The 25022-nt window shown below is 53.3% G+C and overlaps 5 protein-coding genes and 1 non-coding gene across 6 annotated transcripts; 3 read left to right on the top strand and 3 right to left on the bottom strand.

Moving 5' to 3' along the window:
* Positions 1-529: 529 nt before the first annotated feature.
* On the bottom strand, positions 530-1849 carry Pfdn6 (prefoldin subunit 6). The gene is made up of 4 exons (XM_051187218.1): positions 1649-1849; positions 1409-1479; positions 1205-1329; positions 530-737 (listed from the first exon to the last, which is right to left on the bottom strand). The coding sequence occupies exons 1-4, from the start codon at positions 1710-1712 to the stop codon at positions 614-616; spliced, it is 384 nt and encodes a 127-aa protein (XP_051043175.1). The 5' UTR covers positions 1713-1849; the 3' UTR covers positions 530-613.
* A 484-nt stretch (positions 1850-2333) lies between these two features.
* Positions 2334-9359, top strand: Wdr46 (WD repeat domain 46). The gene is made up of 15 exons (XM_051187219.1): positions 2334-2449; positions 2550-2747; positions 2846-2926; positions 3046-3158; positions 3257-3344; positions 3422-3483; positions 3746-3850; positions 3957-4107; positions 4215-4350; positions 5068-5167; positions 8077-8390; positions 8469-8563; positions 8659-8754; positions 8847-8960; positions 9049-9359. The coding sequence occupies exons 1-15, from the start codon at positions 2381-2383 to the stop codon at positions 9154-9156; spliced, it is 1830 nt and encodes a 609-aa protein (XP_051043176.1). The 5' UTR covers positions 2334-2380; the 3' UTR covers positions 9157-9359.
* Positions 9360-9672: 313 nt separating this feature from the next.
* Positions 9673-11208, bottom strand: B3galt4 (beta-1,3-galactosyltransferase 4). Its single transcript, XM_051187220.1, has one exon. The coding sequence runs from the start codon at positions 10995-10997 to the stop codon at positions 9882-9884; it is 1116 nt and encodes a 371-aa protein (XP_051043177.1). The 5' UTR covers positions 10998-11208; the 3' UTR covers positions 9673-9881.
* A 461-nt stretch (positions 11209-11669) lies between these two features.
* Positions 11670-15016, bottom strand: Rps18 (ribosomal protein S18). Its single transcript, XM_051187221.1, has 4 exons — positions 14881-15016; positions 14361-14459; positions 11886-12166; positions 11670-11785 (listed from the first exon to the last, which is right to left on the bottom strand). Exons 1-4 carry the CDS (start codon positions 14881-14883, stop codon positions 11710-11712), a joined length of 459 nt encoding a protein of 152 aa, XP_051043178.1. The 5' UTR covers positions 14884-15016; the 3' UTR covers positions 11670-11709.
* Positions 15017-15073: 57 nt separating this feature from the next.
* On the top strand, positions 15074-24498 carry Vps52 (VPS52 subunit of GARP complex). Its single transcript, XM_051187223.1, has 20 exons — positions 15074-15421; positions 16189-16273; positions 16917-16969; positions 17120-17195; positions 17389-17456; positions 17699-17874; positions 18322-18472; positions 19182-19282; positions 19376-19508; positions 19619-19676; positions 20115-20248; positions 20575-20730; positions 21135-21253; positions 21558-21681; positions 21833-21928; positions 22027-22134; positions 22313-22378; positions 22888-22999; positions 23218-23336; positions 23491-24498. The coding sequence occupies exons 1-20, from the start codon at positions 15332-15334 to the stop codon at positions 23635-23637; spliced, it is 2172 nt and encodes a 723-aa protein (XP_051043180.1). The 5' UTR covers positions 15074-15331; the 3' UTR covers positions 23638-24498.
* On the top strand, positions 18767-18870 carry LOC127224428 (U6 spliceosomal RNA). Its single transcript, XR_007834707.1, has one exon. It is a non-coding gene; the product is annotated as a U6 spliceosomal RNA (small nuclear RNA).
* Positions 24499-25022: the final 524 nt, after the last annotated feature.

Below are 25022 nucleotides of genomic sequence, written 5' to 3' on the forward strand. Positions count from 1 at the left end.
ACACGACACATAAATTTGGAAGAATTTCAGATTAGTTAAAAATTACATTCAGCCGGGTAGTGGGTGATGGCGCACACCTTTAATCCCAGCACTCAAGAGGCAGAGGCAGGCGGGCTATACAGAGAAACCTTATCTCAAACAAAACTAAACAAACAAGTTGGATTCAAACCAGTGCTAAGAAGAGAGAGCGAAGACAAGCTAATGATCTAGGGCTGTTGGGGGACAAGTGCTCACACTGGGTGACCACATATCCTGGGCTCTCAGGCTAGAGAACTGTGGGTTCTATAGCAAAACTGACATCCTCAACAACACACTGCATTGCATCTTAAGGTTGTACTCCTGCGACTTTGCGTTGTGCCAGCCAATGTAAAGGAAGATAAAGGGTTGTATCTTTATAGCTTGAGACATTTCAGACTCAAAACTGAAGGCACACAGGCAAGACCTGGACTTTTTAGTCCTCAGCCCCAGGAAAACACCACCAGAACAGTGCCAGAGATTCCAGTGAAGGGAAAAGACTGGGTAGAAAGAGTTGGCTTTGTTTACATTTTATTGGCTATTCTAATGTAGACCCTGGAGCTGCCTCATCCCTCCCTCCCCTCCCCCTTCCATGGGGTCAGGCCTTCCCAGGAGCCTTTGCTGCCTGGGCTCGCTGGAACTCTTGCTGTAGCTGAGCAAGGGTTTCCCTCTGTTGCTCTGACTGCCGCTCAAGGTCCCGAAGCTGCGATTCGTAGCGTTTACTGAGGATTGGAAAGGGAGACAAGCAGGAGAGAGATCAGTGGAGGCTCACTGTTGAGTGGCAAAGGGTGACTGACGGGAATGCTGAGTGTTGGGGGGGGGGGGCAGGACACTAAGGGCTGCTGGGATAGATCAGTGGGTAGGGCCGGTTTCCTCGGAGGCTGACACCTCAATCTCCAGAACCCACATGGCAGGAAGGAACACAGGTGGCGGCAGGCTGTCCTCTGACTTTACATGTTTGCCAGGGCACGCATGCCCCCCATGGTGTAATGGTAAAAGAATGCAGAAGTTGGGCTTTTAAGCCCATCCTTGAGGGGGCAGAGAGTCCTATTTATGACTGAGGCCAGCCTGGTCTACACAGAGTCCCAGGCCAGCCAAGGCGCCTTGGGCTTGGGAAGTGGGGACTGCTGTGGAGCACAGGCTCGACAGTGGCATCACCGGTACAGCGCGGGGGGTGGCGAGCACTTACATCTCTGCTGTGATGTAGTCTAGCCTCTTCCCGACCGTGGCCCGAGCCTCCCCTAGCTCCTGCTTGACAAGCACGGGTCCCAGGAGCTTGAAGACCACGTTGGATCCATCCAGCAGGGCCAGTTCCTGAGGAGAGGATGGGATGGCTGATAAGACGGCCGTGCCCAACAGAGTTCCTCTTTGCCCCAGCGCCCCAGATCCTCACCTCCTTCACGATGTTATTTTCTGTTAGCTGTGCCTCGAGCTTCTGCCTCCCTGACATGGATTTACTCAAGTCTGAGGTGGTGAGAGGAAATGCACTGTTAAAGACATCAAACGGGCAGAGGACGGGGGCACGGAGGCGAGGGGCGGCTAGCTGCACCCTGGGGGGAGCAGGACACCTCGGTGCGGTGAGCTCGAGCTGAAGGTGGGTCGGGGCAAGGACACACCGCCTCTGTTCTCTTACCCTTCTGCAGCTGTTGGTATTTCTCCACTTCTCCCTGCAGCTTCTTCTGGATGAGTTCGGCCATGGTGGAGGTGCGAGCCTACAGGGCGGGGGGCTCTGGGTCTCGAGCGATGGAAGGCAGGCACCCGAGCTGCCCCCTCTGGCCCTGCGGGAGGACAGCACTTCCTATCAGCAGCTCCCTGAGGCACCGCAGCTCTTCCTCGCCCACGACAGACACTCCCCAGGGAGCGGACAGCGAAGGCAGAGCCCCCAAGTGCTCCTCCAAGCCAAACCCCAACCTCTTCACGTTATACCCACTGTCTTTACCAACCCGGAAGTGAACAAGGCATGCCGGGAAAGGGACGGCGCCGGAAGCTGCGCTCCGACATGTCGGGAGGTGTAGTTCTGAACTGTGTGAACCTCGTTCTACCGAAAAGATTTGACTCCAGAGGTTTTAGACAAGACCGGGGAGTTAATCAGAAAAAGAAGAACTCATCGGCACCCGGATTCGGGGCCCAGACTTGCTTTTTACTCATCATTTGGTCAGAAGAAGCCGCTCATCTCGGGGGAGCCAATCCGCTCAAGTCTCACAGAGGCCTGCCCTCACTCGAGATGGCGCCAGAGGCTTCAGACTCCCAGACGGCGATGATTGGATGAAGGCCGTAGGACGCCCGGAAGTTGCTTAGAGGGCCGTGGGACTCCAGTGGAGAGTTTTCGCACGTGGATCGTAGTTTCGCATCGGTCACAGGCGTGATGGAGACAGCTCCCAAGCCGGGCAGGGGTGTCCCACCCAAGGAAGACAAACCCCAGGCCAAGAGGAAGGTAGCGGCTTGGGTGGGAGGCGAGCGCCGCCCTCGGGCTCGGGCTCCGGGTCGGACTCCCGATCGGGCTGCGAGTGCGAGCCCTTCTCCTCTGCCCCTAGAAACCGCGGCGATACTGGGAGGAGGAGACCACTCCCGCCTCTCCGGGGCCGCTTCGGAAGAAGGCCAGGACTCGGGAGCCGCGACCCCCGAGGTCACAGAGCGTGCACAGCGCCAAGAAGTCTCGGTTCTACCAGAAGCCCCAGACCCCGAAGAGCGCCACAGACCGGAAGAAGAAGCCGCCGCGGACCCTGTCTGGGGTGAGCCTGGGACTGACCGGGTGGCAGTGAGTCTCGCCCCGCGCTTTTGAGGATGAGAGGAGCCGAGTCGATCAGAATCTGCCCCTTGCCCTCGCCAGGCCCAGGACCCGTTCCCAGGACCCGCCCCCGCGCCCGTGGAGGGGGCCCAGAAGTTCTGTCGTATTGACAAGTCCAAAGCGGTGAGGCCCTGTTGGACTGTGGGGAGGGATTGGAGGCCGGGTGAGGAGGGTGCTGGCCTGTCTGCTGGCGGCTTTTTTGGCACTTCACGGTTCTTCCAACCTTGTCAACAATGCCATAGCTCCCACATTCGAAGCCTAAAACCCGGAGCAAACTTGAGGCGGCTGAAGCACAGGAGGAAGAGGCGAGCGTCAGAGCTGCCCGCGCTGAGCTGCTGCTTACTGAGGAACCTGGGTGAGTGGACCCTGGCTTTCTGGGGCTTTGATTTTGCGGGTTTTCTGCTTGTATGTCAGCTGCATGCTGGAGAGTGGCGCTGTCGTCCTAACTTTCAGGTTCCTGGAGGGAGAAGATGGGGAAGACACAGCAAAAATACTGCAGACAGACATCGTGGAGGCTGTGGACATTGCAAGTGCTGCCAAGGTGAGCCGGGGGAGGAGGGGCCCAGGAGACTGCTTGGGGAGTTCATCCTTTCATGGTTATTTTCCACCCTCTCCCAGCACTTTGACCTGAATCTGAGGCAGTTTGGACCCTATAGACTGAACTACTCTCGAACAGGGAGGTAAAGTTGAGTTCTTCCCTCTTTCTGCAAAGGCCTAGTTTACTTGTGCATGTGTGAACACACCTGGAAGCCTGCAGGTCCCCTGTGGTCACCCCTTCTTCCTCTTCATTGGGGCAGGGGTTTTAGGTTGTCCTAGTCTGATTGTTGCTGACTACAGCAGCGCGTCCTGTCTGTCGAGGGGCTGGGGTGGGGCTGACTGAATGATTCCAGTCAGCTCAGGGCGGGGCCTGCATCAACGCTGCCTTTGCTTCACATCCAACAGACACCTGGCATTAGGGGGTCGTCGGGGTCACGTGGCCGCCCTTGACTGGGTGACGAAGAAGCTCATGTGTGAGATCAACGTCATGGAAGCAGTGCAGGATGTCCAGTCAGTGTCCCCCTGCCTGCTGGTCGGTGGGAGCGGGTCAGCCCCATCCCAACTGGGTGACCCCTGGGGTCTTGTCTTCATGGAACCCCTCCCCATTTCTACCCAGCTTCCTCCATTCTGAGGCTCTGCTCGCTGTGGCTCAGAGCCGCTGGCTTTATATCTACGACAACCAGGGTATTGAGCTCCATTGCATCCGCCGCTGTGACCGAGTAACTCGGCTCCAATTCCTCCCATTCCACTTCCTCCTGGCCACCTGTGTGAGTGTCTGTGGAGCAGGGGCCCCTGTGGCAGTCCTTGGGAGGACCTTTCTCCTTTAGGACCCATAGAGGGACACTGGACAGCCGGACGTGTTGTTTTCTCTCAGTCAGAGACAGGGTTTCTGACCTACCTGGATGTATCAGTGGGAAAGATTGTGACAGCTCTCAATGCCCGGGCTGGACGGCTCAGCATCATGGCACAGAACCCGTATAATGCTGTCATCCACCTTGGACACAGTAACGGTTAGTGTCTGGCTTTTTCTTTGAGACAGGGTCTGATACAAGTTTTTTTCTGTCCCACCAGCCAGCTCCCAAATAACAACATGGAGACTTACTAATAAGAATGCTCAGCCTTAGCTAAAGCTTGTTCCACTATCTCTTAAAACTTAATTTAACCCATTTATTTATATTGACCTATGTTCTGTTGTATGGCTTGTTACCTCATCTCTCTGTACTGTCCTTGGGGCTTCCACTGTGTCTTTTAGTGACTCTTGAGTGTTCCATAGTTCTCTTTTTGCCTGGAAGTCCTGCCTATACCTCCAGTCTGACTATTGGCCATTCAGCTTTTTATTACACCAGTCACAGCAATACGCCTTCACACTGTACAAATACCCTATAACAGGTACCCATCACAGCCTGTGTTTCCAGCAACTGTCCTGCCTCAGCTTTGCTCATAGCAGAAGCTGCAAATGTGTGCCAGCCTGACTGACTACGTCTGTTGTACTTTTCTGGCTGTCTGCTAATGCATGAATACATGTTGTGGTGCTGGGAACTGAACCCAGGTCTTTGTGCACACAAGAGGACATGTGTACACATCAGTTCTCCACTGAGAGGCACTCCAGCCACTCAAGTCCTTGGAAGTCATCCTTCTCCTCTTCCTCCATTTAATAACCTTAGGCTAAAACAACAGCAAGAATCCGGGCTGGTTTGCATTAATAACTCAGCTTCTCTCACTTTCAGGCACTGTGTCTTTGTGGAGTCCAGCTGTGAAGGAGCCACTGGCAAAAATTCTGTGTCACCGTGGTGCGGTGCGGGCTGTGGCAGTGGATTCTACAGGCACGTAAGTCACTTTGGGGATGAGGTGTTGTTCGTGGCTAGGCAGAAAGAGCGGGAAGACAGGAGCACAGGCTGCATCCAGGCTGCATGGTGTGTCCTTGCAGCCCTGTGCACAGATGGGAGTACTCCCCAGGTGGTGCACTTCCTTTCTGTCTGGTAGCATTTTGTCAGTAAAGACTTGTGGTGGATCTCTTGATCATCATTTCCCTCCTAAAGTGTCGGTGTCGTCATTCTTTTTTTTTTGAGACAGTTTTTCTGTGTAGCCCTGACTGTCCTGGAACTCACTCTGTAAACTAGCCTGGCCTGGAATTTACAGAGATCTGCCTGTCTCTGTCTCCCAAATACTGGGATTAAAGATGTGGGCTACCTCCGCCTGGCTTTCCCATTTTATTTAGAAAAGTTTCCCCAACTTGAATCCAACTCCTCTCTCACCATATGAGGGTAGATTCTGGGAGTCATGCTAATGTCCACAGGTCAGACTAGAGCCTTGCTGACAGAGGTGCTCTGTGCCTGAAGAAAATGCCAGAACAGTCACCCTGTCCCGCCCCGCACCACCCCACCGCCTAGCTATGTCTCAGCTGACATCTGATGAGGATGACAGTGTGTCCTAGTTTCTAGGCACTGCTCAAACTGTGCCTGAACTAATTTTTATGACCGATAACAGCTAAAGGAAGGCTTACTAACTAACCCACCTACAGCCGTGCCCACAGTTTGTGCGTGGGGATGATAGCTGTTTTGCTCCATAATTCAAGGTGACCCAGAACATGCAGTAAGCCCCCTGCCTCTATCTGCTGAGTGCGAGTATGGGTGTGTGCCACAGTGCCTGTTTTTACATTTTGAGCCATGGTTCCCAAGTTCTTCAGGAATCAAAAGCATTGATTACCTGATGGGGGCCTGGTAGTGCACACTTTAATCCCAGTAGCCAGGAGGCTAAGGCAGGAGAATTCAAAGTTCAAAACTAGTGTGGGCTACATATTGAAACCAGTGAAACACTCATGTTCTCCATGCTTTCTGGGAGGTCTGGCACTTTTTTGGTCATCTTGATCTTGCTTGTGGTTACTTCTGAAGTCCCGCCTGCTATTCCTTGTCCCTCTGGGAGCTCACGCTATCTGTGCCCTTCCTGACAGGCATGATGCAGCTAGTTCTCTGTGGCTTGCCCTTGACCTGTTTTCAGAGGAATTCACTACAAGCCACTTCCCTCTGACACCAATGATTAGGGAATTTTCTACATGAAATTTCTGCATCATTGTAGCTTTTGTTTGTTTTGGTTTTATGAGACAGGGTTTAAGAGTAGCCTAGAACTCAAGAGACAGCTGGGATTAAAGCGTGCTCCACCAGTGCCCCACCCTTTTTTTTTTTTTTTTTGTTATTTAAACCAAAACAAAGCAGTAAACAAGGAGGTAGGCCAGAGAAAGTCTGAACGATACAGTGTGCAAAAGCTTTCAAGATGCTGAGGTCACTCTGGCTGCTGCCATTTCTTTGTGAACAAGCAATTTGGTTCTGCCCCATCTCTCTGTGCCAGCTTAACCCTGGAAGCTTGGCTTTTGCCTTTAGTGCCCACTAGACCTGAGCTGTAGCTCACCCTGCCGGGGCCTGTAGCTCTCCTGTCCAGGGCTTCATTGCCTGGTCAGCATCTTAGTCACAAACATTCTGGACCTTCAGCCTGTCCCTGCTTATCTCTGGTTCTCCTTAGGCTGCAGGTGAAGCAGCCTCTTCCCCAAGGCTTTCTGGAAACCCTAAACCGACTTCGGGAAGCTGGGGTGGTTCTTGTGTGCCCAGCAGCAGGGCCGCCAGAATGGAACTTAGTTACTATTGGATCCCATAGACAATGTGTGTCAGGTTCACCCGAGGACGTGACACCACCATCCAGGGTCTCAGTCATTCCTGGTTTGTACCAATGGCTTTTTTGGCACATGGTCTTAGTATGTAGCCCTGGCTGGCTTAGAATTTGCTGTGTGGACAAGGCAGGCCTGGAGCTCAGAGACCTGCTGGGATTAAAGCCATGCACACCATGACTAGCCCAGGAGCCTTTCTGTCCTGCTGGGACTCTACTGGGCTCTGTCATAGTATTTTTCAACCCCTTCCTGCACTCATGGTTAAGGTTAAGAGACTCCTTGGCAAGGCTCATTACCTTTAGCTCCCCTCTCTCTGAAAGAAAACCGCTTACCTATGGGGTAGCACTACACTGTCCACGCATCACTTTGCTACATCTTTATGTGTATCGCCAGTGCCAGAGAGATGCTGGGCTAATGAGCTGTGGAGCTTCAGGGAATCCACATAGTCCTTGTTACCATATTTCCCACCAGCCCTGAAGACAAATGTCTACTTTCATGGTCTACTATCACAGCTGGGGCCTCTTGTTAGGAGAGGCCTCCCTGATCTTTAAATGTGCTTGGCGCCTTTGTTGAGCCACCCTGCTGCCCTTCTGAGGTAGAATGCATGTTTAGATATAGACTGGTATGTGTTCTACAGATCTGTGACTTGTGGGGGCAGTGTGGGCCAGTATGTATGGGGGCAAACACCAAATAGGCTTGGGCCTGGAGGAAAGGGTAGGGCAGTTGTCCAGCAGGCATGCAAGAGGCCCTGAGTTCAACCTCCCCATCAAACCACAACAAAACCCAAAGACTTGTTGTCTGTCTCAGCCACTCTGACCCAGATTTCCTCTCTGGCCTTGAAAACAGTGGGGCATACACCCTTAATCTCAGCCTTAGAGAGGTACAGGCAGGCTGATCTCTGAGTTCAGGGCTCCATAGTGAGACTATCTCAAAACAGACAATAAGTAATAAATGAAATGAAACAGTGGGATGCAGCATTTGGTGTGCAGAGTGGTTGCTAGTCTTTTCCTTCACATCCAGACTTGCCACAGGTCCTGTCAATGCCCACTAGAGACTAATTGGTCCGTCTTCCACACAGATACATGGCCACTTCTGGCCTGGACCACCAGCTGAAAATCTTTGACTTGCGAGGGACATTTCAACCCCTGAGTGCCCGGACCCTCCCCCAGGGAGCAGGACATCTGGCCTTTTCCCAGCGGGGACTATTAGTTGCAGGAATGGGTGATGTGGTCAACATATGGGCAGGGCAGGGCAAGGCCAGCTCACCCTCTCTGGAACAGCCCTACCTCACCCACCGACTCTCAGGCCAAGTGCATGGACTCCAGTTCTGCCCCTTTGAAGACGTGTTGGGGGTGGGGCACAGTGGAGGTGTCACCAGCATGCTGGTCCCTGGTGAGTGGGCCAGAGAGCATAACAGCTGGGGAGGGCCAGTAGTTGCAGGACTAGATTCAATCTGTGTTCCTCCCTTAGGGTCCGCTGAGCCCAACTTTGATGGTTTAGAGAATAACCCATATAGGAGCCGGAAGCAGCGCCAGGAATGGGAGGTGAAGGCCCTGTTGGAAAAGGTGAGCCCTGCTGGGGCTGGCTTTGCCCTCCTTGGCTTCCAATCCTTTTTGGAGCGCTGTGGCTCTTTACCATTTCTGTCCTGTGACCCCTCCAGGTACCTGCAGAGCTCATTTGTTTGGACCCCCGAGCTCTGGCAGAGGTAGATGTGGTGTCTCTAGAGCAGCAGAAGAAGGAGCGGATAGAGAGACTGGTATGGAGCTGTGGAATTGCCCACCCTGCCTGAGTGCTGCCCTCAGCTGACTGGCTGGGGCTGCTCTTGACTTTATTCCTGTCCCTCATCAGGGCTATGACCCTGATGCCAAGACTGCCTTTCAACCCAAGGCAAAGCAGAAGGGCCGAAGCTCCACAGCCAGCCTGGTGAAGAGGAAGGGGAAGGTCATGGACCAGGAACACAGGGTATGTGAACGTGGGGTGGCCAGGTGTCAGCTTTAAGCCTTAGTCAGCCTCTGCTCACTTTGTCCTGTGCTCCTCACTTTGTGTCCAGGACAAAGTCAGGCAGAGCCTTGAGCAGCAGCAGCAGCAGCAGCAGCAGCAAGAGACTGCCAAGCCCACTGGAGCCCGCCCATCTGCACTGGATAGATTTGTAAGATGAGCCAGAGACAGCAGTCGCCAATATGGCCCATAGGGATCAGATGGGCAAAGGTGCCAAACCTGAGTTCAATTCCCAGAAGACACATGCCAGAAGAGAACCAGTCACACAAGTTGTCTTTCAGCTTTCTGTGGACATGTGGACCAGTGCATATTCATTCAGGGTGCCATGCAGTGCATACAACACACACACACACACACACACACACACGAGCAAATAAAAAGATCAAAAGGGAATTCATCCTGTGGCCTTGTGTCTTGCCTCAGCACGCAGCCAGCACTTGGGAGGGTGAAAAGTGGACCATCCTGGAGATGGAGATGTTTTTCTCTTTCTCTGAGTGGGGCTGTTCTAGACTCAGCTCATCCCCTGTCTCTCCTACCTCACACCTATGGTTGCCTCGTGCTTTTTCTTAGAGTCCAAGGTGGACTTCTGTGTAGCTGTATTTGAGCTGCTTGGCTTCTGGGGAAGACAGGTGAAGACCTGCACTTGAGGTGGGGAGATGGGTTTATTGGGCTCTTGGCCCAGCTGGTGAAAACAGTACAGTAGTCCCTGGCGCCCTCCTGCATTTTTCCCTCCCTGATGACTGTCTCTGAAGCTGTCAGGCCAGGCCCCAAGTCTCTAACCTTGCCCAGCAATGGCTTCAGAGTCTGCTGTGAGGAGATGGATCACCACAGGGACAGAGCTGCATCCTGGTCTCTGAGGTGCTGACTTTTCTGTAGCTCCAGGGCTCAGCTGTTGAGCCAGGCTATGAACCGGCACCTCAAGACACCCAGGAATGCCTGGAACCAGGAGCAAAAGGGCTCAGCCCTTTTCCCATTCAGTCGGTTCACCAGCTTCCAGGCCTCCTGCATTTTCCAAGGATCCAGTTTGTGGGATGTTAGCAGGAATTTCCCATAACAGCACCTGTCCAGGGGATAGTGGGTGGCACCGGCCAACTTGACACAGTGTGTGGGGGCAAGGCCCCCCCGCCTTGCACTCACTCCCACAAAGACATCCTCTAGAGGTAGACGGGGTGCCCGGCTGGCCACCTTCAGAACAAGCTGCACTGCAGAGGCAGACAGTATGTACCCTGTGCCTGAGGCGTAAGGTGGGAAAGGACCCCACGTTTCAGGCCACAGTTCTTCTGACACATGGTGCCGGGCCCCTGGTGTGCGAGTGGGGCTTACCCTCCAGTGCACTCGGCCTAGATACAGGAGTGGCACTGCCTGGTCTTTGTGCTCCTCACGGGAAACTGTGGTCTCTTCCTGTGGCTCCTTACCCTTCTGCCATTGCTCTGAAGGGCCCCCTCTCTGGATCAGTTCTGACACCAGCTCTGGAACATTGACATACACGTCGTCGTCTGTCTTGAGGATGTACCGGGCCATTGGACAGTATTTATGCACCCAGTTAAGCCCGCTGAGGGTCTTGAGGGTGAGGTTGCGGTAGGAATCCTGGAAGGAAGCCTGCAAGATGTCCTTCTGGGACGCTGACTCTGAGGCCAGGTCGGGGATGTGCTGTCCTGTAGGTTCTCCCAGGACAAAGAGCGTCTGCACCCTGAACCCCTGAGCCTCTCGGATGGCGCCCCAAGACCCACGAATGGCGTTCCTCTGGTTCAGGTGCTCCGGGGCTGTACACACCAGGATGAGCAGGAATGGAGGGGGTCCCGGGCCACCGCAGGCCTGGGGGTTGGAAATCAAGAGGCCCGGCAGGGCCAGGGGCGGCCCCGGTGAGGCTGGGGCAGGCAGCAGGGACGCCAAGGACAGGCTCAGCAGCTCCTCCCCAAAGCCGGAGGGCCCAAAGAGGATCCATATGATCACCAGCAGCAGGACCGCCAGGAGGAGGCGCCGGAAGAGGCTGAGGGGCATGGTGAGCTGCAGAGACCTGCGGGCAGAACGGTTAGAGCGCCAGGAGGCGGAAAGTGGCCCTAGCCGGCTGCTGATGAAACACGATGGCCTGTGCACAGGTGACCTGGCACATCGTGAGGTACGGCCCCAAGTCCACAATGGCCCCGCAAACTGTCTTCCTCTAGCCCACACGCCAAGCTCGGATCCTCCATTGTGCCCCTCCCCCACAACTTTCCCATCATGCCACTTAAGGCCGGAAGTCGCCAAGCATCACGCACAGCACACATGGCCCAGCCCTTCCTGTATCTGTTCTTGCTGTAAGGCATGTGGCAAAACAGACCACCCACTTCGGAATGGCCAACGACTGCTAGTAACTCACCCGGGTAGCAGCATCTGGCCACGCCGCACCTACTTCGACAGCTCTGCACTCCCAACTATGAGCGACCCAGTTAAAACCTGCCCAAGCTCCCCCTTGAGGTTGCCAACACTGGCGGCGGCACCTGTTCCTGTTTCCGCCCAGACAGGATTGCACCAAAGGTGAGTGGTACCAGTCAGAAAGGGAGGAGTAGACCATACTGCTCCCCAGTCAGGAAGTAGAGCTGGGTTATAGGCTCGTCAGAGGGAGGGGCTTCATTTCAACCACACCAAACACCATTGCCATCCCGCCACACAAGACACAGAGACTGAAGCCACAGGTATATAAACTATTTATTAACAGTGAAGGCCCAGAGACTCATTTCTTCTTGGATACACCCACAGTACGGCCCCGGCGGCCAGTGGTCTTAGTGTGCTGACCTCGGACACGAAGGCTGCAGAAGGAAAACAAATGACAGGTCATATAGGCCAAGACAGGCTATGTGCACGGGAGCAGTCCACTCACGCAGGCAGGCAATGCCTCACCCCACTCACCCCCAGAAGTGGCGCAGCCCTCTGTGGGCTCTGATCTTCTTCAGCCGCTCCAGGTCCTCACGTAGCTTGTTGTCTAGACCATTGGCCAGAACCTGGCTGTACTTGCCATCCTTCACGTCCTTCTGTCTGTTCAAGAACCAGTCTGGGATCTTGTACTGCCTTGGGTTCTGCATGATGGTGACCACGCGCTCCACCTCATCCTCTGTGAGCTCTCCAGCCCTCTTGGTGAGGTCAATGTCCGCTTTCCTCAGCACCACGTGAGCATATCTCCGCCCCACACCCTGGGGTGAAAAGCTGGGAATTATTCAAGTACAGACTGGCTGTGGTGGCATTCACCCATTATCCCCCAACCCAGGGCTGTTACCAGCCAGCCTGAGTTACCATCTAAACCTACCAATCCCATTAACAGTGAACCTACAGGGACTCCAGCACCACACTGGCCCCGTAACTCTAATGTGAAGTCATGTAAGCAGCTATCGACCCCTTGATGCATTTAGATTTTGCCCTGTGAAGAACGAAGACCTGGATTTCCACATCAACAACATATTCAGGTTCTTTTGTGCTGATCAAGAATTGAGATGAGGGACGCAGCTCACAAAAAGCCCAGGTAACACCCCCACTTACTGTTCAGAATCAGAGCGAAGACCTGTGATGGTTACAATTATCTGACAAGTTGACAGTGGCCAATGTCCAGTAGGCAACCCCAAATTGAAGTTGACAACGAATAATAGTCAATCTGATGCATCATCCCTACATCACTACATACCATCATCTACACCCCAAAAGGTGACCTTGCGCCCCCCAAAGATGCCTGGGTAATTAGACAAAAATGTCTGTGTTAAAACAGTCAGGTAGGAGAGCCAGGCAGTGGTGGTGCACACCTTTTTAACCCCAGAGCTTGGTCTACGGACTGGCTCCATAGGCAGAGAAACCCTGTCTCAGAAACAAACACCCATAAGTGTAGTTCTTTGACTACACTTTGAGGTGGCCCCACCTCAAATTCCAGAATTGAATAAAATGTGTACTAGTGGCTGGAGAGACTGCTCAGTGTTTAAGAGTAATGGCTGCTCTTCCAGAGGACCCAGCACTCACAGCTTTGCCAATTCTAGGTGATCTTGACTGCCACAGGTACAGTAGGACAAACCCTGCCTCCACAGTTACACTATGCCAGGTAGGTTGGTTGTAGTGGTCAGGCCTTCAGTGAGACCCCATCTCAATAAAATTGCATGGCACCGTGCCCAACCAGTCTAGTTTTTGTGTTGTGTACTTATTTAGAACTGATCTTTTACTGACAGCAGTTTGGAAGGATGGGAACCCTGAAAGTACCAGAAGCCCCCACAAGGGCAGCCAGCACTTCTTAGGTCTGTCCAACCTCTTCCCACATGCTTCCAGATATCCAAATACTATCACCTTGACACAGAGGCAGCAGGCAAGCCTTAAAGAACTCAGAAAACAGCAGGGTGGTGCACAACTTTAATCCTAGCACTTTGGGAGGTAGAGGCAGGAGGATCTGAGTTCGAGGCCAGGTTCATCTACAGAGTGTGTTAAACCCTGTCTTGAAAAACCAAAAATAATTCAGACAACAAAGCACCACGGCAGAATCTCCACTGTGTCTCACCTTTTCTTGATCAATTTTCACCACACCTCTGAAGGACCCCCCCATCGTCTTTCCCCTCAAGCCCCCAACCATTCTCCCCAATCTCCAACAAGCTTTACCGATTAGAAATCTTTGCCCTCTCCACATAATCAACAGAACCCCCAGCACTCAGAATCTCCAGACACTGTGCCTAGCCTTCAAGTGCCTTGCTGGGTTGTAGGAGGCTGTAATATCTTCCAGAGATCAGCAAGAGTCAGGTTGGAAAAGGCAGGTCACACACCTGGCTTTTCAACTCCCCCGACACTGGATTCACCCTGCCCTGCCAGCTACATCCACTGTCATTCTGTTTCCAGAAATGCACATTAAAAACAAACAAACAAAAAGATGGCAGTCTGATCCTTGCCCTCAGAGAGCACATACACTGACTGGCAAGATGTTTTTAATTCCAAAATTACGAAGCCTGGTAAAAACTAACAATGCCCTCACCTAGAAGGACATTCTCTGCAGAGAATTTTCTTAAGTCTTTCATTCACCACTGACACTAGAACAAATGCTACCTTCCGCGTGTGCGCGCGCGTGTATGTTCTGCAGACTGCCTCCAACAGACATGCCAGAGTTATGTGTGTCGATTCACAGGAATTCTTCCCAAAGGTTGCAGCTACAGCACACCGCAGAGAACACTCCAGGACGTCTCGAAAACTGAGAGGGAGCAGGATCGCTCAGGTCCCACTTCCCCGGGTGACACGGTTTGGTCCGACACTAGAGCACCTTAAGGCTTGTATCGTGCAAGGCCAGTTTAGCGGTGACTTTAACCATCTCTCTCCCTAACGCGGGGCCAGGGTCTCAAGTCTCCGCCTCCTACCCGCTAACACTTTTACCTTAATGGCGGTGATGGCAAAGGCTATTTTCCGCCGCCCATCGATGTTGGTGTTGAGTACTCGCAGGATGTGCTGGAACTTCTCAGGGATCACTAGAGACTGAAAGGACACGGGGCATTGTCAGGCACGGGCGGCTACAGGGCTGACGAGGCGGAGGGGCCCTTCAGCCGCTAACTTCTCACAAAACTCCTCAGCGCTCACCAAGCGCCCAAGCGCGGGAAGATGCGACCTTTGACCTGAGTGGGAACGCCGGCCGCGGCCACGTGTGCCCTGGGCCGGGGACGCGGGAGGCGCCCACAGATGGCCAAGCTCCTGCCAGCTCCCGTGTGTCCGGGGGAGCAACGGCCCCAGTTCCCCGGGATTTCACGCCTTAGGTCGTCCCCTCCCGGAGCCGCGCGCCATTGCCTCGGGGGGAGTTGCAGGGCCCGCAGCACGGGGCATCAAGCTCGAAGCCCGGACGGGAATCTCTCCCCGCCCCGGCTCAGATGTCGCCGGATCCCGGCGCGGAGTCCGCTCTTACCATGGCGGCGGCAGAATCGGCGGCGTGTAGGCCTCCCGTGGAAGAGGGAGCGGAAGTGACGTGTGACTCTTATATAGATTCCCGGAGGAAGAGGCGGGGCTACCTAGGAGCAGCGCTTCCGGAAACAGCTCCCCCCCCCCCCTTAGCGAGGAGTGGAATTCTGAGTTTAGCTCCCGGACTATAACTTCCGGTCCTGTCGTCTTTACTGTCGTAAGGTTCCTGTTCGGGGAGTGAGAGCAGCGAAGGTTCCGGGACTGCGCTTGGGACGACACCTTCGCTTTTGCATTTGGCCGGAGTGATCTAAGCCTGAAAGAGGAGACTGGAGCCAATCACTTTAGCTCAGATATCTGGGAACGTGCTTTTGCGCCATACAAGACTTTCTGGGACTTGTGGTTCTGCTTCAGGACACGGGCTCTAAGCCTGACAGCTGGCGGAAGTGAGACGGCGGGGAATGGCAGCGGCGGCGACCATGGCGGCTGCTGCCCGCGAACTGGTGTTGCGCGCCGGGGTCTCAGATGTGGAGGAGGAGGAGGGCCCGCTGGTGAGAGAGAGAGAAAGAGAGCGAGAGAGAGCGAACACGGGGCAATTTGTTCTTGAGTGTCGTCAGGTCTTCCCTATGCTCAGTAAGGCGTAGGCAGAGCTCAGACACAGGGTGATGGTGATGGTCGCCAGAGTGGCTGAAACTCAGGTCCCATGGACACACTGTCAGCTTTCTATTCACGCTAGAAAACAACAACAACTTGTTTTAGTAGAAAAGAGAATATATTGTAGAAGATGAGGAATGTGGGCTCTGGACTTTCATTGCCTTGGCTCCACTTCCAGCCCCGCCAGTAAGCTGTGTTGTTTTCCATGTCCTCACTTCCCACACTTGTAAAGAGGAGGAGTTATCAAGACCTACCTTATAGGTCGTCGTTAGGATTTAGCCGAGTGAGTATGTGTAAGGGTGCACCTGACCCACAGGGAAACAGCATGTAAGCGGACAATTTTACCATCTGGAGCTCCCTGAGGGGGTGATGGTGGATCACCTGAGAAAACAAAACAGGTCCTAAATTCAAAGGCAAGTCAGGCTAATCCTAGTTTTTCTCATTTGAACACCTCCAGCGACTCCATGAATTGCTTGATTTTGTGACATTTTCTACTCATTAGCCCAGAAAGGTAGATTTGAGTGCATCGGGATATTTGACCCACTAAATATGGCTCCCCTGAAAAAGTACCCCCATCTCACTTTCTGGATGAGGGATATCCGGTTGTATTTTGTTTCCAGTGTTTCTTTCTGTATCCCTAATTCACTAATCTGTCCCTCTTCAGGGGGGTGTTTCTGGGCTCCAAGAGCCCCTGCAACTTGGGGAGTTGGATATCACCTCTGATGAATTCATCCTCGATGAAGTGGATGGTAAGTGGTGCCATGGGGTGGGGCAAAGTATCCAGCCCCCTTTATCCTTTAGGAATATATTATACAACTCCCAGTAGATGACTCCCCATACTAACCCCTGCATGTTTTCTGTAATGTAGTATAAAGTTTTATCTACGAACGGAGAAGGGTTTCCTTCTAATTTAGGCACCGTAAGAAATGAGCATTAAGAGTGGGATAATTAGAGCAGCACACTCTAATAAGATTGCTACATCACCAGTTTAGCTCTTTGGGACTATTATTTAAGGAAAAGCAAGCTTTATTTTAACATGACATGTGCAGACAGCCTGTCTGATCAGTGAGATAGCTAGTGAATGATTGACAGGCTGCTACCACACACACATACCATAGATTCATACAGCAAAGAAAATGCAAATCCAAGGTCCTTCAGCTTCTCAGAGTACCACACACTTTAAAGTGTACAAGCCACGTTTGGGAATTTCCATTAATATTTTTGGCTTGTGGTTGACTAGACTATGAGGACCTGAAAGCAGAAAATTGAAGGGACTGTTCTTATAACTAGAGAGAACGGGGTTGGAAGGAAAGGGGAGATTGGTGTGCAGGTGCCAGATGTGGGCAGAGAGGAGAATGGCGCCTGACCCTAGTGATGAATGTCTGTTTCCAGTTCACATCCAGGCGAATCTGGAGGATGAGTTAGTGAAGGAGGCCCTCAGAACGGTAAGGTTCTCCCCTATGCTGATCTGAACCCTCTCTCCCCTCCTCTTGGTCTTATATCACCGGTGTCCCTTCTAGCCCCTTGTCACTGAGTCTGTTCTGGTGTCCTTTTACTGTGGCTTCATCCAGACTTCTCCTTGTCGTTTCCCCCAGGGTGTGGATCTGCGGCACTATTCAAAGCAGGTGGAGCTGGAGCTGGAGCAGATTGAGCAGAAATCGATCCGGGACTGTATCCTCCAGCAGAGGGAGACATGGTGTTACTGATTTATCCTGGGGTTTGGGGACCTGTGATGCAGGTAGCCCCCGGAGGGATGGCATCTCTCTCTAAGGTTTCTGTCACTTTGGAGAGACTCTGGGGGGGAGGTGATGCTGGTCTTCAGAGCTCTCTGTTCGCCGTGAAGACCTTGACTTTTGTGGGTCAGATATCCAAGAGAGTGAAAACATAGCGTCTTTGCACAATCAGATCACAGCCTGCGATGCAGTCCTGGAGGTCAGTGTCCCTCTCCTGTGGCCTCTGACAACCTTGATCCTGTGACACTCTCTGTTCCTGTTTTTTTTTTGTTTTGTTGTGTGTGTGTGTGGGGGTGGGTAATTTTGTTCCCCTGGGCAAGTGGAGGTTGTCCACGCTCTTGAGCTGTTGGATACTGGGGTATTCACTCAGATACTTGGGAGGCACATTTGTCCCTGCCAACCTTAATGGCATGCCCACAGTGTTTTCTGCCCTCCCCATAGCGCATGGAGCAGATGCTGGGAGCTTTTCAGAGCGACCTGAGCTCCATCAGCTCTGAGATTCGGACCCTGCAGGAGCAGTCAGGAGCCATGAACATCAGGCTTCGTAACCGACAAGCTGTTCGGGGAAAACTTGGGGAACTTGTAGATGGGCTAGTGGTGCCCTCGACTCTGGTCACGTGAGTCACTTTGTAAGGTCATGATGTCCAGGGCAGGTGGTTGGGCTGGGTTATCTATCCATTCTACAACACAGGTCCAGGCTGAGGCTATCAAGTGCCGTCTAGGGACCAGGGTTGCTGGCTTGTGCCTATAATCACATACTTGGGAGGTCCAGGTAGCAGGATTGCTACAAGTCACCAGCCTGGGCCACAGAGTGGGATCTTCTTTTTAAAAAAAAAAAAAAAAAAAAATTACATTCTAGAAATCAATGAATAGATTATAATGTTAGATGTGTAGTAGGGACCTATGGGGAGTTGGGGTTTAGGAGTTTAAATCTTTGTACATATAATGAAGGTGTGAGACTGGAGAAAGGTAGAAATGACAGGAGCTGTGAGGGGTGTGGTTTGGGTCTGTTTCAGGACTGTTGAGTATCCCTTCTGATCACCCCCACGCTTTCTACTCCGCAGAGCAATTCTGGAAGCTCCAGTAACAGAGTCCAGATTCCTGGAACAGCTGCAGGAACTGGATGCCAAGGCAGCTGCAGTCAGAGAGCAGGAGGCCAGAGGCACAGCTGCCTGTGCAGACGTCAGAGGCGTGCTGGACCGGCTCCGGGTCAAGGTGGGGAGTAGACCTCACACTGCTCCCTTCAGTGCAGTGCATCGTTGGCCTTCTGGTTCCCGTGAAAACCCAGAGGCTGGAGCTGTGGCTCAGTTGGTTGAGTGCTTGCTTAGTGTGTCCGAAGCCCTGGGATCCACCCAGCACTGCAAACATTGGTAGGATGGCACTTGTTTGCTGCCCTAGCTCTCAGGAGGTGGCAGAAAGAAGATCTGAAATTTCAAAGTCATTCTCTGCTACACAGGGAGTTTGGGGCTACCCTGAGGTACATGAGACTATGTCTCAAAAACAAACTGCTTGCTTTGGCAGCACAGAAACTAAAATTGGAACAATAGAGAGAAGATTAGCATGGCCTCTGTGTAAGGGAGGACACAAAAATTGATAAAACATTCCGTATTTAAAAGGGGGAAAAAAAAGAAACAAATAAGGCCAGGCATGGTGGTGAGTGATTTTAGCCCCAGCAGAGGCAGGTGAACCTCTGTAAGTCCCAGGTCTATAGGAAGAGTTCCAGGCTAGCCTGGTCTACATAGTGAGTTCCGGGCTAGCCTGGACTACACAGAAACCCTGACTCAACAACAACAAAAACCCCATGAAACAATACACGTGGGGTGTATTCTCTCCCCTCCCTTTACCTTCACGTCTGTCACCTCCTTCCTTCCTTCCATACAGTTAAAGCCCACAACTTCATGGCCTGTTTGTCCCCCACATCTAGGCAGTGACAAAGATCCGTGAGTTCATCCTCCAGAAGATTTATTCCTTCAGAAAGCCGATGACCAACTATCAGATCCCCCAGACAGCCCTGCTGAAGTACAGGTCACCACCCTGGGGACAGGCACAGGGTGTCCTGTGAGTTTCTTAATGGCCCAGCATGGATGTCTGGGGTCTGACTTTCCCTGGCCCTTCCAGATTCTTCTATCAGTTCCTGTTGGGCAATGAGCGAGCAACAGCCAAGGAGATCAGGGATGAGTATGTGGAGACGCTGAGCAAGATCTACCTGTCTTACTTCCGCTCCTACCTGGGGCGGCTCATGAAAGTGCAGGTGAGCCAGGCAGGGACAGCTGTCCCTAGGCAGTGGCTTGGAGGAGGGACGGAGTTCCTCACCTTCTGGTGGTGGGGAGCCATGGTTGAGCTCTCTGTTGTTTTCTCTAGTATGAGGAAGTTGCTGAGAAAGACGATCTGATGGGTGTAGAAGACACAGCGAAGAAAGATATCCTGGACTGGGGATCCTCCTGTCAGGCTCACCTCCCTTAAGTCAGGCTTACCCCCCTCAAGTCAGGCTCACCTCCCTCCTGTCAGGCTCACCTCCCTCCTGTCAGGCTCACCCCCCTCAAGTCAGGCTCACAGTGGGGATGCCTGGCTGCAGCCCACAGAACTCTGCTTAACTCTCTGGGACGGAACCTTTGAGGGTATAAGAACCAGAGCTTCCCTCCCAGAGGTACACATCATTCTGTCAGTTTTTCATGTGGATTTGAGGGAGGGGGTCTATAGAATCCCCGACACCCATTGCAGGTGTCAGGTGAAGTGAGGCCTGCTTCTGGAAAGGGAGTGTCCAGGTCATATTTAGCTTCCCGGGATCCTCGGGTCTTGGCTCACTGGGCTTGGTGTGCTCAGTCTCATTGTTTTCCCTGACTCTGATGCTATTCACGATTCTTCTCGAAGCCATCCCTCCGAAGCAGGAATACCATCTTCACCCTGGGTACCCGTGGTGCTGTCATCTCCCCCACTGAACTGGAGGCCCCCATCCTGGTGCCCCATACTGCCCAGCGTGGAGAGCAGAGGGTATGATGAGGTACCCCTCTGTGGCCGGGGATCAACCCGTTAAGGTGTTAGAGTGGACTTTGCCCCTGATCCCCCCTTGCCTGCTGTGATGAGGGGGCGAGGAGCCATGGCTTAGAGACTGGTCATGGGGGTGACTGTCATGAGGCAGCAGCTGGAGTGGATGTGGGGGCAGTGCAGCCAGTGGGGAGGGCTTTTCTTGTGTCCTGTGCTCCTCCCTGCCTGGAGGGTATGTGTGGGGTCTTCTGAGCTCTCGTTCTTGGGATACACTGAGCCTCCATATCTGCGGGGTCAGTGTTGGATCCACCCCTCTCTCTCTGTCCCCGTAGTATCCATTTGAAGCTCTCTTCCGCAGCCAGCACTACGCGCTCCTCGACAATTCCTGCCGGGAATATCTTTTCATCTGTGAATTTTTTGTCGTGTCTGGCCCAGCTGCACATGACCTGTTCCATGCTGTCATGGGCCGCACGCTCGCCATGACTCTGGTAAGCCCCCAGATCCTGTGCTTTTCCCTCCCTTCCCAGGGCTCCTCCACATCCACATCCACTGGGGTCACAAGTGGCAGGGTTGAAAACAAGAGGTCCCATTCCAAGATGTCCAAGCCTTTATCTCACAACATGACCTCCAAGGGACCTCTGAATGCAGGGAACCTGCGACTTCCTCTGTTTCCACAAGCAGACAGCAGGACCTCTAAATCCTGGCCCTTTACCTCCATGCCAGGCTCAGCCCTGGCTTCTACTGTGAGGCCAGTGAGTAAGCCAGGGCCCCTGGACAGGGAAGGAGGTGTCTCCCTAGCCAGCACCTTGCCCCTAGACATGTACATCAATTTGCTCATAGCCACTGGAACAACGAACCAGCATTCAATTGTCTGCCTGTTGCTGTACCACAGAAACACCTGGAGTCCTACCTGGCCGACTGCTACGACGCCATTGCTGTTTTTCTCTGTATCCACATTGTTCTCCGATTCCGCAACATTGCTGCCAAGAGGGATGTCCCTGCTCTGGACAGGTCACTGAGCTCTGGTCCCAGTGCCTACAGGCTTCAGCTCTTTATCTCACAGACAACTGCATCCTGCCCCTGGTTCTTCCTACCTGACACCCTTCACTTATCCCGTGTGTGTCCCAGAGGCAGCATTGGTGCCACACCTGCACACACACACACACACACACACACACACGCACGCACGCACGCACGCACGCACACGCACGCACGCACGCACGCACGCTCACTCACATTCCCCTGAAGGGTGCTGCGCTCTCGTGCCTGCCAGCACCCCTAGCCAGCTGACCTTTGCTTCTAATTAAGCCTGCAGGTACTGGGAGCAGGTGCTTGCCTTGCTGTGGCCTCGGTTTGAGCTGATCCTGGAGATGAACGTTCAGAGTGTCCGCACCACCGACCCCCAGCGCCTCGGGGGGCTGGACACTCGGCCCCACTATGTGAGGGCGGGTGAGGGTAACAAGGGGGTCTTGTGGTCACGTGCAGTGGTGGGCTGGCCATGCAGGAGGAGGGACTGGGAATAGGAGCTGCAGAGGCAGCTGGGAAGTTGTGTCTGCCAGGCTGATGGGCGTCTCCCCTCCTTGGTCCTAGATCACACGCCGCTATGCTGAGTTCTCCTCTGCACTTGTCAGCATCAACCAGACCATCCCCAATGAGCGCACACTGCAGCTGCTGGGACAGCTACAGGTGGGACTGGGTGGGGCAGGCTTCCCAGCAGGTGGGTATGGGGGGCCCCGGGACCTGGGACCCAGCTCTCACTTGCTGCCTCTGTTGGTCTTTTGCAGGTGGAGGTGGAGAACTTTGTCCTCCGAGTGGCTGCAGAGTTCTCCTCCAGGAAGGAGCAGCTTGTGTTTCTGATCAACAACTATGACATGATGCTGGGTGTGCTGATGGTAATGCTGCTCATCCCTTTCCCCACCCCACCCCACCCCCCGCAGGGCGTGCCCATGGCTCGTTAGCATCACAAGTTGAGGGCTTTAGCCCTGGATTCTGGCAGTGTCTGCAGTGTGGGATGATGGGAGGTGGTGGCCTCAAGGCAGTTCCCAAGTTCCTCACTCAGTGTGTCCTTAGGAGCGGGCTGCTGATGACAGCAAAGAGGTGGAGAGTTTCCAGCAGCTGCTCAATGCACGGACACAGGTAGGGCCTGGGTGTGGCAGGGAGACCTCAGTGTGCATCTGTTATTACAACTCACTGCCAGTCTGTTTCACTTATATATTAATAACTTAAAAGCAAAATAAAACTTTAACGGTGTTTGTATGTGTTTGTAGACACATCAAAACAACCAGTTCTGCTTTGCAGGGGAGTGTGTGTGTGTACATGTGTACATATATGTGAGCACACACGCAAGTACATGTTTGAAGCACATAGAGGTCAGAGAACAATTTCAGGAGTGGGTTCCTTTCTTGCTTCTGTGTGCTCTGGGGGCCTGGGACAAGCACCGTCATTGTCTCCTGTCTCCCCACTCCTGAGCCAGCTCATGGCTCTTAGTTTTGGAAGAGGAAATCCTTTCGGACTTCATCTACACCTTGTGAGGTCACAGAGGCTGGCTGCTCTGTGGAGTGTCACCTCCTAGTCGTCCCAGTCCAAGATAGGGGTCCTTTGTTCCCAAGACCCCTGACTCTGTTCGGGCTTGCACTTCTCTGTAGGAGTTCATTGAAGAGTTGCTGTCTCCCCCCTTTGGGGGTCTGGTGGCGTTTGTGAAGGAGGCTGAAGCTTTGATTGAGCGTGGACAGGCTGAGCGACTTCGAGGGGAAGAAGGTATGAGGCTGTTGTCATGGGACTGTGGGGAGGTGAGTTACAAAGGACGGTGAGAGTGTAGCTTACAGGGGAGGTGGCACAGAGGGGATGACTGGGATGGAGGAGTACCAGGGTTAGGGATTGACAGTGAGCATGGCTGTGCCCCAGGCAGGCAACGCCAGGGTGATGGTCCTCAGGCCTGGTTGCTCTCTTAACACCACCTTCCCTGCCTTGGGCAGCCCGAGTCACTCAGCTGATCCGTGGCTTTGGTGGTTCCTGGAAGGCGTCGGTGGAGTCCCTCAGTCAGGATGTAATGCGGAGTTTCACCAACTTTCGAAATGGAACCAGCATCATCCAGGTGCCGGCCACACCCAGCCCTTTGCCCATGTCCCAAGCTTGATTGCCTGCTCTTTCCTCTGGGAGGTCAACGACGGAAGGCTGTGTCTGAGAGTCCAGTGAGGCTCTGACCTGCTGCCACCGTCAGTGTGACCCTGACTCTCCTCTCTGTGCAGGGAGCACTGACCCAGCTGATCCAGCTCTACCATCGCTTCCACCGGGTGCTGGCACAGCCGCAGCTGCGGGCGCTGCCAGCCAGGGCCGAGCTCATCAACATCCACCACCTCATGGTGGAGCTCAAGAAGCACAAGCCCAACTTCTGACTACGTCTCTAGGACCGACGGCCCCACGCAGTCACCTGGGGTCCCCTCTCCTCTTGCTGTTATCTCTGAGGCTTCCACGGTCTCCATCTGGCCTTCATGTGCCCGAGGCCACTTCTTCCTGGACTTCTGTGGGACCTTTGCCACTTCCTATCCCTGTCTCCTCCACTCCGGTTGCTCACACCTGTGAAACTTCCCCTGCTTCTGTCTCTGACTGAGTCTCAGCTCTGAGGAAGAGCGGCGGAGGCTGCCCACTCTCCTGTAGCTTGCTCTGCCGTCTCCACTTGAACACTAAGCCATCACCTCAGTCTGTCTGTCTGTCTGTCTGCAATAATAAGTACTTAATGTGCTATGACAGCTTCCTCTTATTTGTCCGGGGGCCTTCGAGTTCTCCATCATTTCCTTACTGTAGATCTGTCCAGTTCCCACCATGGTGGGCATCCAGGAAGGAGGCAGGTGGCAGCCTATGGTCTGTCGCTTCTCTGACCCAACAGGTTGCTTAGGAGGGGGCTGCTTTATAGCTCTCCGGGAAGGTAGCACATGTCACAAGGCTTGGGAACATGGATAGCTTTGGGCACTGTCCTGAGGGCTACCATGGGAGAAGACCACCACTCTGAGATTGTCTGCCTTAGCCTCTAAGTGGTTGTCGCAACTCCTCTGAGGGTAGGGTTCCTGTAACACCTGCACCCAGACATTGGGATGGGTGGGCCCGGCTCCAAAACTTATATCTTGTCATTTACATTTGCCTCAGACCCTTCCTGCTGCCTTGCTTATATGCCCAGTGGAGACTGTGGAGCAGTGTTTCTCAACCTTCCTGATGCATCGACCCTTTAATACATTTCCTCACGTGGTGGTGACTCCTAACCATAACATTATTTTCATTGCCACTTCATAATTATAATTTTTCTACTGTTATGAATCATAATATAAACAAATATCTGTTTTCTGGTAGTCTTAGACAACCCCTGTGAAAGGGTCCTTCAACCCCCAAAGGGTCATGCGTGACCCACAGGTTGAGAACCAGTGCTCTAGTCTGAAGGAACAAGTCCTTTAGGGGAAGTAGGTTTCAGACAGGATTTCTCTGTGCAGCCCCAGCTGTCCTGGAACTCGCTCTGCAGACCAGGTTGGCCTTGAACTCACAGAGATTCGCCTGCCTCTGCCTCCCGAGTGCTGGGATTAAGTGTGCAGTACCACCATCCTGCAAACTTGACCAAGTCTCAAAAGACAGTATGGTTTGTAGACCAGTAATCCCAGCTAACTGGGAGACCTAGGCATGGGATGGAAAGCCTGCTAGGGTTACAGAATACGTTCAAGGCCAGCCTGGACCAGTTCTTAAAAGGGCACAGGGCCTGAAGGAATGACAGGGCTCAGTGGTTAAGAGCACTGGC

This window comes from Phodopus roborovskii, unplaced genomic scaffold (genome assembly GCF_943737965.1).
Source record: "Phodopus roborovskii unplaced genomic scaffold, PHOROB, whole genome shotgun sequence".
Classification (NCBI taxonomy): domain Eukaryota; kingdom Metazoa; phylum Chordata; class Mammalia; order Rodentia; family Cricetidae; genus Phodopus; species Phodopus roborovskii.